This window comes from Oncorhynchus mykiss, chromosome 6, assembly GCF_013265735.2.
Source record: "Oncorhynchus mykiss isolate Arlee chromosome 6, USDA_OmykA_1.1, whole genome shotgun sequence".
Lineage (NCBI taxonomy): Eukaryota > Metazoa > Chordata > Actinopteri > Salmoniformes > Salmonidae > Oncorhynchus > Oncorhynchus mykiss.
The window spans coordinates 82,365,474-82,382,062 of NC_048570.1; the positions used below are offsets into that span (position 1 = coordinate 82,365,474).

General features: G+C 44.2%; 1 protein-coding gene across 1 annotated transcript; it reads right to left on the bottom strand.

Moving 5' to 3' along the window:
* Nucleotides 1-1,333: 1,333 nt before the first annotated feature.
* Nucleotides 1,334-16,538, bottom strand: LOC118936662 (ubiquitin-associated protein 1-like). Its single transcript, XM_036981173.1, has 6 exons — nt 15,836-16,538; nt 13,017-13,170; nt 10,152-10,739; nt 8,247-8,462; nt 1,978-2,079; nt 1,334-1,682 (listed from the first exon to the last, which is right to left on the bottom strand). The coding sequence occupies exons 2-6, from the start codon at nt 13,146-13,148 to the stop codon at nt 1,548-1,550; spliced, it is 1,173 nt and encodes a 390-aa protein (XP_036837068.1). The 5' UTR covers nt 13,149-13,170; nt 15,836-16,538; the 3' UTR covers nt 1,334-1,547.
* Between the last annotated feature and the right edge of the window lie 51 nt (nt 16,539-16,589).

Sequence of the window (16,589 nt, forward strand, 5' to 3'; positions counted from 1 at the left end):
AAAAATCTCCCTTGATAATATAAGAATGGTTCTTTCCCTCATTCTTTAGCCTACAGCAGTGGAGACTGGTGAGGGAGGACGGCTCATAATAATGAATGGAATCAAACAAATGGAAACCAAGTGTTTGATGTGTTTAAGACCATTCCATATATTCAGTTCCAGCCATTACTATCAGACTGTCCTCCCCATTTAAAGTGCCACCAGCCACCACTGGTCTACAGTCTGTTAACAGTCTATGAGTGAAGTTCATTAATAGCAAAGTGATAAAATAAATGCTCTCTTGACCAAACATAGAGGACCTCTAAAGCTCTCCCGGTCCATCAACAGAAGATACACATCTTTAATAGATGCCGACTCTTCCCTTTGCTTGGCTGCTCCCATCTAAGTTCTGCCGTGGCTTTGATAGTGAAATAACAAACCTGTACTGTGGTAACCCCGTCCATCCGTCCGTTGTCAGCGGGGAAAGCATGGCAAAAATGTGGAAGTGTATCCCACACATATCAAGACCTAATATGATGTGGGAACCATGAGACATGAGTATGATATTACAAGCATATTGAATTTTGATTCATCAGAAATGTTTTTTTTGTAACTGAAAACCGAAATCTCAATTCTCATACGTATTTGATCTGTACACAATACTTTTGATTCATAGGCAAAAACAAATCAAATGAATAGAAAAGACATTCAATACATTTGAAAGTGCAAGTTACAGTATGTACAACTTCAAGTGGGTCATTTCAGACAACCTGCCATACAGAAAAAGATTTACAAGCTTCTTTCAGGTTTCCATCTTTTACCCCGTACACACACCCTACAAATACAGATAATGACTTACCAGTAACACAGTGTGCATCCCAAATGGCACCCTATTCCCCATATAGTGCACTAGGTTGAAGAGTAGTGCACTACAAAGGGAATACGGTGCCATTTGGCATGTAACCATAGTCTACTGGATTTTATTTCATTGTATTACAGATCGAACTTAAGTTAAAAATACTACATGACAAATGCTGTGACACTTGAAATTGACAAAGAAAATTGACAATGGGCAAATCACATATACCATGTCAAAACCTGAAATGTAATAAAACTATGTAATATATCGATTGTCTGTAAATGGTATTGTTTAAGTTGTACTTTTCCTAGAAGGCCACTGTTCATTTCCTGATTTGCTAGAATGTATAGTTTTAGTGTGCTCCAGTCAATCAACATTGTTTCAACATGCCAATTGCAATTTGCAAATGACATACCATTAAAAGGGATAGTTCACTGAAAACTCATCATCATCATCGTTTTTGCTCTGGACTGAAAGTGCTCAATCTTGAAGACTTGACTGGTGACATACACCATTTTTGTGGATTGCATTAACAGTGGACTAATGAACCAAATAGTAAAATATAGTTTGAGTGAACTATCCCTTTAATATGATACATTTGCTAACATGATTGTTTGTCGTAAACAGGCAAGTAAACAGGAACTGTGTTTGTGTTGGTGCATGTATGTCTCCTACAATGTATTTTTCATGGGAGCAGACATTGACCCTGTCATGCCACACGCATCATCAGCTCTTCCAGGGCCCTCTCGCGGTGGTTCTCGTGGACTAACAGAACCTCTTTGATAGCGTTCGGCTGGAAGCCCATCTCATTGAACTGAGCCAGCAGGTGAAGAAACTCCTCAGCCTGAGGGGAGAGAGAGAGGAGAAACCATCAGATGATAGAGCAGCTTTTACAGTTAAAGGGGTAGTTCACCCAAATGACATGTTGATTTTCTTACCTTGTCCATAAACTGCTAAAAGGGTAAGACAACACTCCATGTTGGTAAAGAAGCCAATATGTAAGTTTGTATTTTGGGTGAACTATTCCTTTAAATCCAGCAGTACAATTCAATTCAAATTGATTTGTGGTTCATTAGAGGAAAGCTGTGAGGTGAACAGAGAATACCAGGATAAATAAATGAATAATCTATGATGTTTACCTTAGTCTCACAGTTCTGGAACATCTCCAGAGCCTCCTCCACCTGAGCCTCGTCGTAGCCCCGCTCACACAGTCTGTCACAGGCCACCAGATAGCGCAGGATCTGCACACAACAAGCACAACACCACAGATTACTACGACTAATAGCATTACTGTCAGTTAGCAGGTAAACAGTTGCCTGGGTAACTGTCTGTCTCTGCGCTCAACAGTAGTCAGAAAGCCAAATGTATTCAAGAGATGAGCATTAGACACAAAGCAGCCACAGATATGGTGGACAAGGTCATTGAAGAATACCGCTTCACACCACCACACTGACCTCAACTGACTTGGATATTTCATTTTCATAGTGTCCTTTCCAGCACGGCTTCAGTAACTATGGTGGATGTGTAACCATGTCAGTGCAGTACAGATTGGTAGTGTGAAAAGGGTAAATGTTTCAGTGTAACTGAGTATTAACTGATGTGGTTATCGTGAATCTGTCACTGTGCTCTGTGGTGTTCTATATCAATATGTGTGTTATTATGGCAAGAGTCCAATTACGCCTAACACAGCAGTGAAGAACAGATTATTATAAAATCAGATCATATTTCTGCAGTGACAACTTTGTCTCGCGCTCTCACACATGCCACACACACACACACACACACACACACACACACACACACACACACACACACACACACACACACACACACACACACTAGGTGATTCCATTGACACATTATATATAACAATAATCTGATAGGCCAATCTTGTGCTAATGACATCACTCTGAAAAGGAGAAGAACTGATCTGAGATCAGCGGAGTGAAAGGTAATATGTGTGAGAGCAGCGTGACCCATGGCCCTGCTTTAACATGTTGAGCTGGGAGGGAGAGGGGGCAGGGGATTACACTGATTAAAGAGGTCATCGATTAAAGAGTTGATCCCTGTTAATGTAACTCTCCAGCTGCCTTCTCTCTTCACTGGGAGAGAGGGAAGGAGATGGAGGAAGAGAGATAGAGAGACGGAAGGAGGAAGGGAAAGAGAGGAAGAAATGCGAGAGAGATGGGAGGAAAGAGAGATGGAAGGAGAGGGAGAGAAACAGAAAAGGGAAGAGAGGGTTGGGGAAGGATGGAGAGAGAAATAGATAGGAGCAAAAGGGGTGGGCGGTGTAGAGAGAGAGAGAGAGAAAGAGAGAGAGGGGCGGGGGGACATAAGAAAAGAGCTGAACCCTGGCTGCAACCTCCACACTGCAGGCTAGGAAACTTTCTAAACCATTTAGCCTAGCTAACTTTAATGTGTCACTTGATTCACGGTCAAGGACACTGATAAGGCCTTGACCAGAGGCAGCCCCTGAGAGAGAGAGAGAGGAGCCAGAGAGAGAGAGAGAGAGAGAGAGAGAGAGAGGGGAGCCAGAGGCAGACCCTGAGAGAGAGGAGCCAGATGCAGCCCCCGAGAGAGAGAGAGAGAGAGAGAGAGAGAGAGGGGAGCCAGAGGCAGACCCTGAGAGAGAGAGAGAGAGGGAGAGAGAGGAGTCAGAGGCAGCCCCTGAGAGAGAGAGAGAGAGAGAGAGAGAGAGAGAGAGAGAGAGAGAGAGGAGCCAGAGGCAGCCCCTGAGAGAGAGAGAGAGAGAGAGGAGCCAGAGGCAGCCCCTGAGAGAGAGAGAGAGAGAGAGAGAGGAGCCAGAGGCAGCCCCTGAGAGAGAGAGAGAGAGAGAGAGAGAGAGAGAGAGGAGCCAGAGGCAGCCCTGAGAGAGAGAGAGAGAGAGAGAGAGAGAGAGAGGGAGGAGCCAGAGGCAGCCCCCGAGAGAGAGAGAGAGAGAGGGAGGAGCCAGAGGCAGCCCCTGAGAGAGAGAGAGAGAGAGAGGAGCCAGAGGCAGCCCCTGAAACTATATATGACTTTGCTGAGAACACACATAATACTGAGCAAGTTGTGGAAACTTTGGAGTATCTGGTATCTATTTTTACAATGGTGTTTTTTTACCCTCCTCCTCTCCCTCTTCATGGGCAAATGACATCAAATATGAGCCGGGCTGCAGGGAGCTAAAACCATATGTTCTGCTCTGTCGTTAAACACTAAAGCCAATTGAGGTAGATGCACACTGTCAGATGGGGTAAAGTTGAGAGTGCTGGCATCATGTCCGGCTACGTGGACTCAATGCTCTGGAATGTGGCACTGTAGCAAATTACACAAACGTGGGGCTTTTGGTTGTATGTATTTGTATATATTAAGGATCCCCATTAGTTCCTTCCAAGGCAGCAGCTACTTTTCCTGGGGTCCAGCAACATTAAGGCAGTTACAGTGTATACACAATTCAAAATATTACATGACATTACATTTCATAACATGGGTCTTGATTAATACATTCCTTGTGATTTAACATTTCGGAACTTATTGTACCGTTACAATATGAAGCACAGAGCTGGGTTGACATACTATTCCAAATACTTTAGCTGGACTTGATTAAGTTTGCTTGGTGCAATGGAACCAATAGAATAGTCACAAAAGTACAATCCCCACCCATCTGGCATTCCAGGTAGGCTAAAGCAAACGCTATTACTATTTGAAAGATTTCAAATCGTATGTGAACCTAGGTGTGATGCAGCATTAGGGATATCAGACTTGGTTGGCTTTGAACAGAATAACACAGAGACATCTGGGAGATAAAGGGATATGGTGGAGGCTTTGAACAGAATAACACAGAGACATCTGGGGGATAAAGGGATATGGTGGAGTCTTTGAACAGAATAACACAGAGACATCCGGGGGATAAAGGGATATGGTGGAGTCTTTGGACAGAATAACACAGAGACATCCGGGGGATAAAGGGATATGGTGGAGTCTTTGAACAGAGTAACACAGAGACATCTGGGGGATAAAGGGATATGGTGGAGTCTTTGAACAGAATAACACAGAGACATCCGGGGGATAAAGGGATATGGTGGAGTCTTTGAACAGAATAACTCAGAGACATCCGGGGGATAAAGGGATATGGTGGAGTCTTTGAACAGAGTAACACAGAGACATCTGGGGGATAAAGGGATATGGTGGAGTCTTTGAACAGAATAACACAGAGACATCCGGGGGATAAAGGGATATGGTGGAGTCTTTGAACAGAATAACACAGAGACATCCGGGGGATAAAGGGATATGGTGGAGTCTTTGAACAGAATAACACAGAGACATCTGGGGGATAAAGGGATATGGTGGAGTCTTTGAACAGAATAACACAGAGACATCCGGGGGATAAAGGGATATGGTGGAGTCTTTGAACAGAATAACACAGAGACATCCGGGGGATAAAGGGATATGGTGGAGTCTTTGAACAGAATAACACAGAGACATCCGGGGGATAAAGGGATATGGTGGAGTCTTTGAACAGAATAACACAGAGACATCTGGGGGATAAAGGGATATGGTGGAGTCTTTGAACAGAATAACACAGAGACATCTGGGGGATAAAGGGATATGGTGGAGTCTTTGAACAGAATAACACAGAGACATCTGGGGGATAAAGGGATATGGTGGAGTCTTTGAACAGAATAACACAGAGACATCTGGGGGATAAAGGGATATGGTGGAGTCTTTGAACAGAATAACACAGAGACATCTGGGGGATAAAGGGATATGGTGGAGTCTTTGAAGCACGTGTGCAGTCTGTTGAAGCAGCAGAGGATTAGGGATGTTTAGTGATCTGCTCTCTTTACTTAGAGACAGGACCACTAAGCCTGAGCGAAGGGCCTCTTTACACTAGTCTGACTACACAAACTAGTTCCAGGACACATACTGCTGTTGTGTATTAGAGACGGATCTAGATTCAAATCTCTTTCCCAAGCCAAGTCCGATGTTAATGTGGGAAACATCTACTACACATACCCCTCTTTACATGTTCTGTGTAAAGCATAGAATGTATGGTGGAAATACAATGGCTCTGATGCCACATGTCCCAGCAAAAATAAGCTTAATTACCTTTTTATTCTGTAAGCCAAATAAAAATGAAAGGCCTTTAAAATGTCCACTCTTTTGTGAATCGTTGCATTAATCAAGTGTGCAACATGACGTGCAATATGGTTTAGATGAGAAGCGGCTGTATAGTTTGAATTGCTATACTAATTTTGTTTGTCTATATACTTTGGTATTCATGGTACGCTAATAGCTGCACAAAAACTTGAAGCAGGAATGTGGCTTTGGCCACTCCACATCCAAGGCAAGTGTAAGGATAGTGTAAACATAAAATTACAAACCAGATGTTGAAGAGAGATAAATCTTAATACACATATTTTAGTAATGTAAAAGAAAAACAGCCTGAGAGAGGACACGACGAGAGGACACAACGGAGAGCACACGACGAGAGGACACGATGAGAGGACACGATGAGAGGACACGACGAGAGGACACAATGGAGAGGACACGATGAGAGGACACGATGAGAGGACACAACGGAGAGCACACGACGAGAGGACACGACGAGAGGACACAACGGAGAGGACACGACGAGAGGACACGACGAGAGGACACGACGGAGAGCACACGACGGAGAGGACACGATGAGAGGACACGACGGAGAGGACACGAGGAGAGGACACGACGAGAGGACACGAGGAGAGGACACGAGGAGAGGACACGAGGAGAGGACACGACGAGAGGACACGACAGAGAGGACACGGCGGAGAGGACACGATGGAGAGGACACGACGAGAGGACACAACGGAGAGCACACGACGAGAGGACACAACGGAGAGCACACGACGAGAGGACACGATGAGAGGACACGACGAGAGGACACGATGAGAGGACACGACGAGAGGACACGATGGAGAGGACACGACGAGAGGACACGATGAGAGGACACGATGAGCGGACACGACGGAGAGGACACGATGAGAGGACACGACGGAGAGGACACGATGAGAGGACACGACGGAGAGGACACGATGAGAGGACACGATGAGAGGACACGACGGAGAGGACACGATGGAGAGGACACGATGAGAGGACACGATGAGAGGACACGATGAGAGGACACGACGAGAGGACACGACGGAGAGGACACGACGAGAGGACACGACGGAGAGGACACAATGAGAGGACACGACGGAGAGGACACGATGAGAGGACACAACGAGAGGACACGATGGAGAGGACACGACGGAGAGGACACGACGAGAGGACACGACGAGAGGACACGATGAGAGGACACGACGGAGAGGACACGATGAGAGGACACGATGAGAGGACACGATGAGAGGACACAACGGAGAGGACACGATGAGAGGACACGACGGAGAGGACACGACGGAGAGGACACGATGAGAGGACACGATGAGAGGACACGATGAGAGGACACGATGAGAGGACACGATGAGAGGACACGATGAGAGGACACGACGGAGAGGACACGATGAGAGGACACGACGGAGAGGACACGACGGAGAGAGAGACTCCAGACACCAAAGAGATCAAATTAGCACCTTAAAAAAAACTTTTACTGGGTATAACTGAAAAAATATTTTTAAAAGGGTAATAAGACAAAGATATAAAACTATTGTGCATTGGCAATATTTCATGATGATACATCTTATTGAATTGAATGGCGAAGGTTCATAAACCTTGGCAGAATTCAGATATGACGTTTTAGCACGATCCACAGATTTCTACTACGGCGCACGACATGGTTCAATGTGCCAATAAATCAGCACAATCTACTTTTTGGGTTTTTTAATTGCGGTCGTCCTGAAGTGAAAATTGGGATCATGTATACTCTACTGACGAACATTAAAGAAGAGTAATGGAACACTGTGTATCATACGGCGAACTTAGCAAAGCAAGGATTTGTGGCAAGTACATGGGGTCGCCATCTTTATGCACCTCTGCTATTGAAATAGAGAACAGAGAGAGAGACTAGAGGATGTGGCTGGCAGGATCGGAGAGAGCTCTGTTTCAACTACATTTTACGACAATGTCTTATTAGGCTAGAACACAATTGGCTGCTACATCATCATATCACTTTGTACGGTGTTTCAATGATGTCATGTAAAAACACACATTGCTGTGGATAAAAGCCCATGCTAAATGTCCATAGTGTTGTGCTGACCACAGAATTAAACAGAGCACTAGAAATGACAGTCTGAAAGCCAAATATATTCAAGAGACGAGCATTAGTCTCTTGAATTCATGGCATCCCGGTGACACAACTACAGAACCGTCATCTTGGTCAGAGAAACTTTCATTCTAGAAACTGGTCAAATTCATGTTTCTGAAATGTTTGTGACTGTGTTTTGAGACAAACCTGTTCTGGGCTCTGCTGGCCGGTCTTCTGCAGGGCGATGATGGCGGTGTGGAGCGGATAGCCCCTTTCAGTGATGGCTTGCAGCAGCTCTCTCTCTTCGGGGCTCAGCGCGGACAGCAGCTCCACCGAGGAGTCCAGTACTGACGCGGCGTGGGAACCCAGGGGTCGTGAGGTCACCGAGGGAAGGGCCGGCAGGCAGAAGTACGGACTCAGGGACTGCACACACAGGGGGGAAGAGCAGAGAGAGTGTGAGAGAGAGCGAGGGGGAGGGGAGGTGGGGAGTTTATGAAAGAAAGAAAACCAACCCCATAAAGGGAGAGGGTTAGCCTGAAACCCCAGCCTGACTGATGCCTCTCTATGTGCCTGTAGATTGACAACCTGACTGACAGCCTGTGCGTGGAACTGGCAACATTCACGCAACATGAGTGCAACATTTATAGTGCATGACAGCGCCGAAATGTACACGGCTGGCTAACCTTGAAAGACTGGTTTGCTGAGAAATACATTTCCCTGAGTAATTCCACTCGCTAATCCTGATGAACTAATAATAACTTGAGACGATTCCAAGGACAGACTTTACACTAGCTATATTTAGAGCACACATCCCTCAAAACATTTGAGAAATGTGAATTGGAAAAGAACCTTAACATACTCAGGAGGATCTGTTTTCTCTATCAACTAACATACTATATACAATTTGCTTTACAAAAATATAAATTTCATTCGTTTTTTGTAAAAATGTATTTTACAAATATATCTAGAAGTTTCAAGTTCGTCTGAAATACAATCTATCATATTTCCATTCAACAGATCTACTGTATCGGGAGGCCTGGTTGAGCAAATCCCACATGAGCTTGTTGAGCTGTGGTTGGCGTGAGAATACGTCTGATACTTAGTGTGGGGGTTTAAATTCCTCCATCTTTTTCCAGGCCCATGCTGCTCCGAGGCAGAGCCAGTTATAGAACCATCACACTGCCCACTGAGGACATCTGGTTTGGTGCTTTAGTTTTTAAAGACAGCACATGGGAACTAGGAAGTGGGGCCTTGAACTACACAGCCTAGAGAAAATGTTTTTTTAAGAAATGGGAAAACATTCTTACTTATTGATAGAGGCATACCCGGGTGTACCTGAACCCATTCCTACTAATATAAAATAAGGGATTGATGAATAAAATAGTCTACTATGCTAGATAATTCTGAGCTTCTCAGTTGGACAATGACTAGGCAACAATAATGTAAAACGGACACTTGAATCCAAAGAGACTCTGGTTTTTGCTTGTGTTGATATTCATGATGGTGTACAGCTACAGAAGGTAACTAACGTTGGTGACAGTGGCTAGGTAAACCATAGTCACTTTACCTCTACCTACATATTACCTCGACTAACCGGTGCCCCCGCACATTGACTCTGTACCGGTACCCCCTGTATATGGCCTCCACATTGACTCTGTACCGGTACCCCCTGTATATAGCCTCCACATTGACTCTGTACCGGTACCCCCTGCACATCGACCCTGTATATAGCCTCGCTATTGTTATTTTACTGCTGCTCTTTCATTTTTTACATTTTTCTTATTTAGCACTTTTTTTCTTAAAACTGCATTGTTGGTTAAGAGCTTGTAAGTAAGCATTTCACTGTAAGGTTTCCACCTGTTGTATTCAGCATTTCACTGTAAGGTTTCCACCTGTTGTATTCAGCATTTCACTGTAAGGTTTACACCTGTTGTATTCAGCATTTCACTGTAAGGTTTACTTACACCTGTTGTATTCAGCATTTCACTGTAAGGTTTACTTACACCTGTTGTATTCGGCACATGTGACAAATACAATTTGATTTGATTTGATTCTGGGCCTTCAATACCACTTCTCTACTATATTTCTCCTAATAGGAGGTCATGTCCATACCGGATGTGTTGGCTTGTGGTGTCTGATGGAGGGGATAATCTCTGTGTTGGCCCTGGTCAATGGGTGTCTGGGTAGGGATGAGGAGGACGGTGGCTTGGGTCCTCCAGGGGGGCAGGGGGTCCCCTGGATACACTCTCTGGGGGTCTCCAGAACAGACAGCGAGTACTGGCGGAGGTTCTTCCTACGCTGGTTGGTCACCAGACCACTCTGAGAGACAGGTAGGTTCAGGACGTTAGGGGTGCAGGTCTGCCGTGGGTTCCTCACCCCAGGAACACGCTGATCCGACCTGTACCCTGAACCTGACGAAGAGCACTCCTCTTCCTCCTCGGAGTCGGAGATGACGAACTTAACCCGGGTGCGCATGTCAACCTGGTTCAGGCTGTGGGAGCGCTGGCGGGGGTTGGGCTCCCAGAAGTCAGAGCTGTGTCGGCTGGCCAGGCGGCTCTCCTGGGGGCTGCTGAAGAGATGCCAGTAGGGTGGGCTGGAGGGGAGCACCTCGGATGGGGATCTGGGGCCGGATGGTTGGGGCTGGCTGGGGTAACCTCCCTGGAGGCCCTGGAGCACCCAGTTCTCCAAGCTGAACATGTACTGTTGACAGAGGTGAAGATGGGTTGGTAAATGGTTGTTGGTTGATGGGTGGGTGGATGAATGGAGTGTACTTTAAGAGAACCATTTAATCACGTTATGTCACTAACATATTTTCGAATACCAACCAATCAAATGGCGAACCAATCAAACAATTAATCAGGTAAGTAGTCATTCTAGCAAATGCTTCCTTCTTCCCTCACATTGTTAACGTGTGTCACGCAACTCATCGACTCACCCACCGCCAATGTCTAACACCCACTCGGCTTTCCCTTAGCGATTTGGTCTTTCACTTGGATCACACTTATCCAATATCATGTGATTAAGGGAAGGAAGCGAGGAAGGAAGGATCCAATAAGGCCAAGGACGCAACACAGCAAATGTTTCACTATCAATTTTCCACCTTCATTTTGTCTACATTTATGGCTTTGTTTGCCTTCCCATCAATTTCCCAGACTGTAGGAAATATCCTTGCATGTGATGCCCAAAAACCACGACACCACGACACCACGACACCACACATCAGATTGAAGCTGTTCTCTCTGTTAACAAGATGAATGAATTGATCCCAATAGAGGTGTGTGGGTTCTTGTGCGTGTGTTTTCAGAATTATACAAAGGTGCCTGCTTCAACCCAGACTAGATGTTCTTTCCAAATAGCACCCCTGTTCCCTTTCTATTTCCTGCACTACATATGAAATAGGATCCCATTTGAGACACAACCTAGGTTATGTTGGCTTTAGATGGATGAGGCTGTCAAACTCAACTCTCTCCAGATCAGAGGAGGTGAAAATAAAATGTCAACATCAGGCTCCTATAATAATCACACTGGGTTTATCACATTCTAAACCACTGACTATGGCTTCGGAGTAGTATTCACAATGAGGAGATTATGTATGTGTTGCAGGTGGCTGTTCCCTATATAGTGTAATACTCTTCACCAGGGCCAATAGGGCTCCCATCAAAAGTAGTGCACTATATAGGGAATAGTGTGCCATTTGGGATGCATAGTCTGTCTCCCACAAGCTGGAAGAATAAAGAGACTTGCAGTATTGGGGCTTCGAGAGAAGTCGGAGAGATGTTAAGTTCTACAATGCCTTCTAATGTACGTACTATATGCATTGCAAAGGTAGAAGTTAAAAGTTTTTTTTTGTTGAAAATACCTATTAAATGAATTTAAATCCAACCAAATACTTCCACAAATTAGCCTGTTCCCAGATCTGTTTGTGCTGACTTGCCAATGACCATAGAAGTAGGTGAGTATAGCACAAACAACTGGGACCAGGAAACCATCATTTCTGTTGATGTTTTATTAATTATATAAAGGTGTTGATCAAAACAATTCCCAGCAGAGTTTTTCTAGCCGCAGTATTTAGCTATGTTATAGCTTCAAACTGCAAAGCTATGTAGGGAGAACATCGTACACACTCTGTGTGTTGAGGCCACTGTGAATTTGGAAACAAACCTTACTCGAACCCTAACACGATTAAGGAGAAAGCTTGGCCGAGGTTTTGACAACTAAACCGAAGCAACATATTTTCCCTTCTCCGTTAAATACACAAACATTTGACTGTATGGACAATGTTGGTGGTCACTGTGGGATTTAGGTTTGGCGGTGTTGCAGTGGACTGGGTCAAAGGCCACCCAGTATCATAATAGTCCTAATTACACTAAGACAAGAGCAGGAGTCAGCCATTTTCCCATGACTTTAACTTCTACTCAGTAAAAGTCGATGACAACATTGGAAAACAGCGTGATTAAAACAACCGTTGTATATCTGTGTTGTATTTTGAGTGTTCGGTTCTGTCTGTGTTGTATTTTGAGTGTTAGGTTCTGTCTGTGTTGTATTTTGAGTGTTAGGTTCTGTCTGTGTTGTATTTTGAGTGTTAGGTTCTGTCTGTGTTGTATTTTGAGTGTTAGGTTCTGTCTGTGTTGTATTTTGAGTGTTAGGTTCTGTCTGTGTTGTATTTTGAGTGTTAGGTTCTGTCTGTGTTGTATTTTGAGTGTTAGGTTCTGTCTGTGTTGTATTTTGAGTGTTAGGTTCTGTCTGTGTTGTATTTTGAGTGTTATGTTCTGTCTGTGTTGTATTTTGAGTGTTAGGTTCTGTCTGTGTTGTATTTTGAGTGTTATGTTCTGTCTGTGTTGTATTTTGAGTGTTATGTTCTATCTGTGTTGATGTTCCAACCATGTGTAGAATGTCATCAAAGCTTTCTGGTGTCATCAACAAATAAATAAATGATAGCCACAAAGCCTATGTCCTCAATCTCTTACACACACCAACCTCTGTCTCCTGCAGTATGGTGAGATAGTCTGGGACAGTGATGTCTGGGGCAGCAATCAGCTCCACCTCTTCCCTGGGTCCCTCCAGAGATCCCAGAAGGGTCTTAAAAGGAACCTCATCCAAACAGGACATCCTCCTGCTGCTCTTCTGGTCACTGGGGGAGAAGGAGAGAGAAGGAGTAGGGAGAGGAGGAGGGAGAGAGGAGGAAGAGGAGGAGAAGTAAGAGAAGGAGAGAGGAGGATTGGAGGAAGAGGAGGAGAGATATCAGTTTTCAACAGTCTACTATTGTCAATCATTGTAACCTGGACTCCAGCTGTTCCAGTAACTAGCTTATGGTGTTGAGGTCTGGTACTGAGAGACAAGTGGGAAGGTGACACTTATTGCCTCTCCTGAAACAAATTGCCTGGGCGGCAGGGTAGCCTAGTGGTTAGAGCGTTGGACTAGTAAATGGAAGGTTGCAAGTTCAAACCCCTGAGCTGACAAGGTCGTTCTGCCCCTGAACAGGCAACGCACTGTTCCTAGGCCGTCATTGAAAATAAGAATTTGTTCTTAACTGACTTGCCTAGTTAAATAAAATAATTAAAATATAATTTGATTTGTCATAACACTACGCTCAGTGCATGTCCACTATACTGCACTTCCAATAGTTAAATAAAAATATTTAGACAGGATTGGATAGGAGACCAAAACAGATTGGTTCCCAGAAACTTACACTTTTTCCTTCCTATATCGGTATATTCTGTTACACAATCTAGGAGAGGGAAGTCTGGGGCAAGAGGATTGAGGATTATAAGGTACCATGTCTGACTCTCTCAGACGTCAACACCTGATGCTCCTCTCCTATTGGCCGAAGGGGACGGAAAACACACGCACACAAGGCAGAAAGCAAGCATGCACGCATGCATGCACACACACTGCCGTACGAAAGAAAGAATGCAAACACACACACACTCCAGTAAACCCTCCTTACGCAGACAGGTGTTGTGAAGCTAAAGCATCATCACAACTAAGCCCCTCCACCACCACAGCTGATCATCAACCCCAGTATGTCTGCTACTGTAGAATTAGAATTACTAGAAAGGAAAATAATACCCTATTCTTTATATAGTGCCCTACTTTTTTCTGGTCAAAAGTTGAGCACTATATAGGGCATATATAAAAGAGTGTGATTTGAGGCGTGGCCAAACAGCTGAAAACAATCATTGTTGCAAACAATGCATTTTTATGTGGCGCAGAATTCTGGGCCCGTATTAATAAAAAGTCTCAGGATAGAGTACTGATCTAAGATCAGTTTTGCCTTTAAGATCATAATGAATAAGATTAGGCCTATGTGAACAGGCAGGACCTGATCCTAGATTGCTTATGAATATTGGCCCGGATGTGAGAAGCCTTGATTGATCCAACATTCCTAATGGTACACCAATATGGCCACCGATGTACCCACCATGAGATGTTCATTTGAATGGGAATGTCTGCTCCAAGGAACCATAATGAGTAGAATGAATGTCCTCATTCAAGTCAATGATGCCACAATGGGTGGACTGGCAGCCATTTTAAAAGTGTATCCATGAGGATGCAGTCAAACTCTGGTTTGAGGGGTTGTACCCATTTTAGCACTACTTGTTTTGATTCTATGGCTGCCCTTCTAGCTTCAGATGGTGCTGGACTAATGACGAGGCTGGAGACCTAAACAGGCATACCGGTTAAGCCTATTAACTAGTTTTAAAACGCACGAAGAGCGAGACAATGGAAAGTTCAATGACAGTAGACCTACATTGTACAATATAGTCGTCTGTTTCCATAGTTAAACTGCGTCACTGGAAATGTTTAGTTTTTCAAAATTTGTTTTTTAAAGTAGGCCTATCTATCCGTTTTAAATGAATAACCTATTCAGCAAATATTGTTGTATGATTCCAGAGTGGGAAACACCCTCCATATTGTTTAACACTTGTAGGCCTATTATGGCCATCATGCAAAGGTGAGGAAAAAATATGAGAAACACATGAGAAGAACCACTAAACACACAACGCTATGACAGGTATTATGTCCCCAGAAGACAATAGTGCCATACACAGGACATTGACTGATGCACAAGGGTTTAATAAGTCACAGTTGCCCAAAATAAATAAGATGATAAGTAGAGGTTTCTTCTACTATATACTATCCTAACAATGAAAGGTAATATGAAGTAGGCTAGTAAAAACTCCAGAAAGAAGATAATTCCAATCACCAAAAAAAGAAAAAAGCCTAATATCACCCAACAGCACCCCCTGCCACATGGTAACTATTCCTATCACCAGAGGAACTATCATCACCAGAGGAACAATCATCACCAGAGGAACTATCATCACCAGAGGAACTATCATCACCAGAGGAACTCATCACCAGAGGAAATCATCACCAGAGGAACTATCATCACCAGAGGAACTATCATCACCAGAGGAACTCATCACCAGAGGAACTATCATCACCAGAGGAACTATCATCACCTCTAGAAAAGCATTTGCTACTCAAACGAAAGCACAAGCATATCAAAACATCTTTATGTGAAAAAAACAGTTGGAGTGACATGAGGCATTATCCTCATATTGTGCTACTGACTGTACGTTTGTTTATTCCATGTGTAACTCTGTTTTTGTCGCACTGTTTTGCTTTATCTTGGCCAGGTCGCAGTTGTAAATGAGAACTTGTTCTCAGCTGGCCTACCTGGTTAAATAAAGGAGAAATCAAATAAAAAATCATCAAGTAAATGCTCAACCAAATCCAAATCATCACAAAAAATGTGCTACTTAAATAATCTGTCAGTTTTTTTTATGTACCTGTACTTGTTTCTGTGAGCAGTCCCTCTTCTCTGTAGTGCTTCTTCCTCTCTCAGGCCTGGGTTACTGATGTCGTGTGTGTTGTTGCTGCCTCTCCCAACCTGTTGGTGATTAAGAGCAGTGGGCGTGAGGTCTGAGGATACAGGAGGATTAGCCCTCCTGAACTACTATGCTACTGACATAAGTCACTGACTTCAGCGGCTTACCTGCTGCTGCCCAGGCGCATGTCGACTGGAAACACCCAAGGAACACCGCTCCCATTACACCATCCCAAATGGTACCCTATTCTGGTATTCCCTATTCTGTGCATTATATAGGGAATAGGTATGGGCCCTGGTCAACAGTCGTGCACTACATAGGGAATAGACTGCCATTTGGGACCACCCCCAGGGTCTGTTAAGGGTGAAGGATTGCAGAGCATTCAGATATACATATATTTTGTAGAACAGATATAACCCCCAAGCCATAACACATCTACCTCAAATACCTCTGCACATTGTACTGGTACTCCCTCCATTCTTGTGTATTTTAATTCTCATGTTACTATTACATTTTTTGTACTAGACATTCAACTGGGAATTCAATTGGTTTGATTAATGAGAAGGCCAACAAGGAGAAGAGTAATCCTTCCATTCCTTCCTTCCTTGGCAGGCCAGGGTGTTAAGAGATTCTCGGTACACCCATGCTGTGTAAAGGTGGTAAACAGAAGGTAGACTGAGGGAAACAGAGATCTCCAAGAGCCAGACAACAGTGT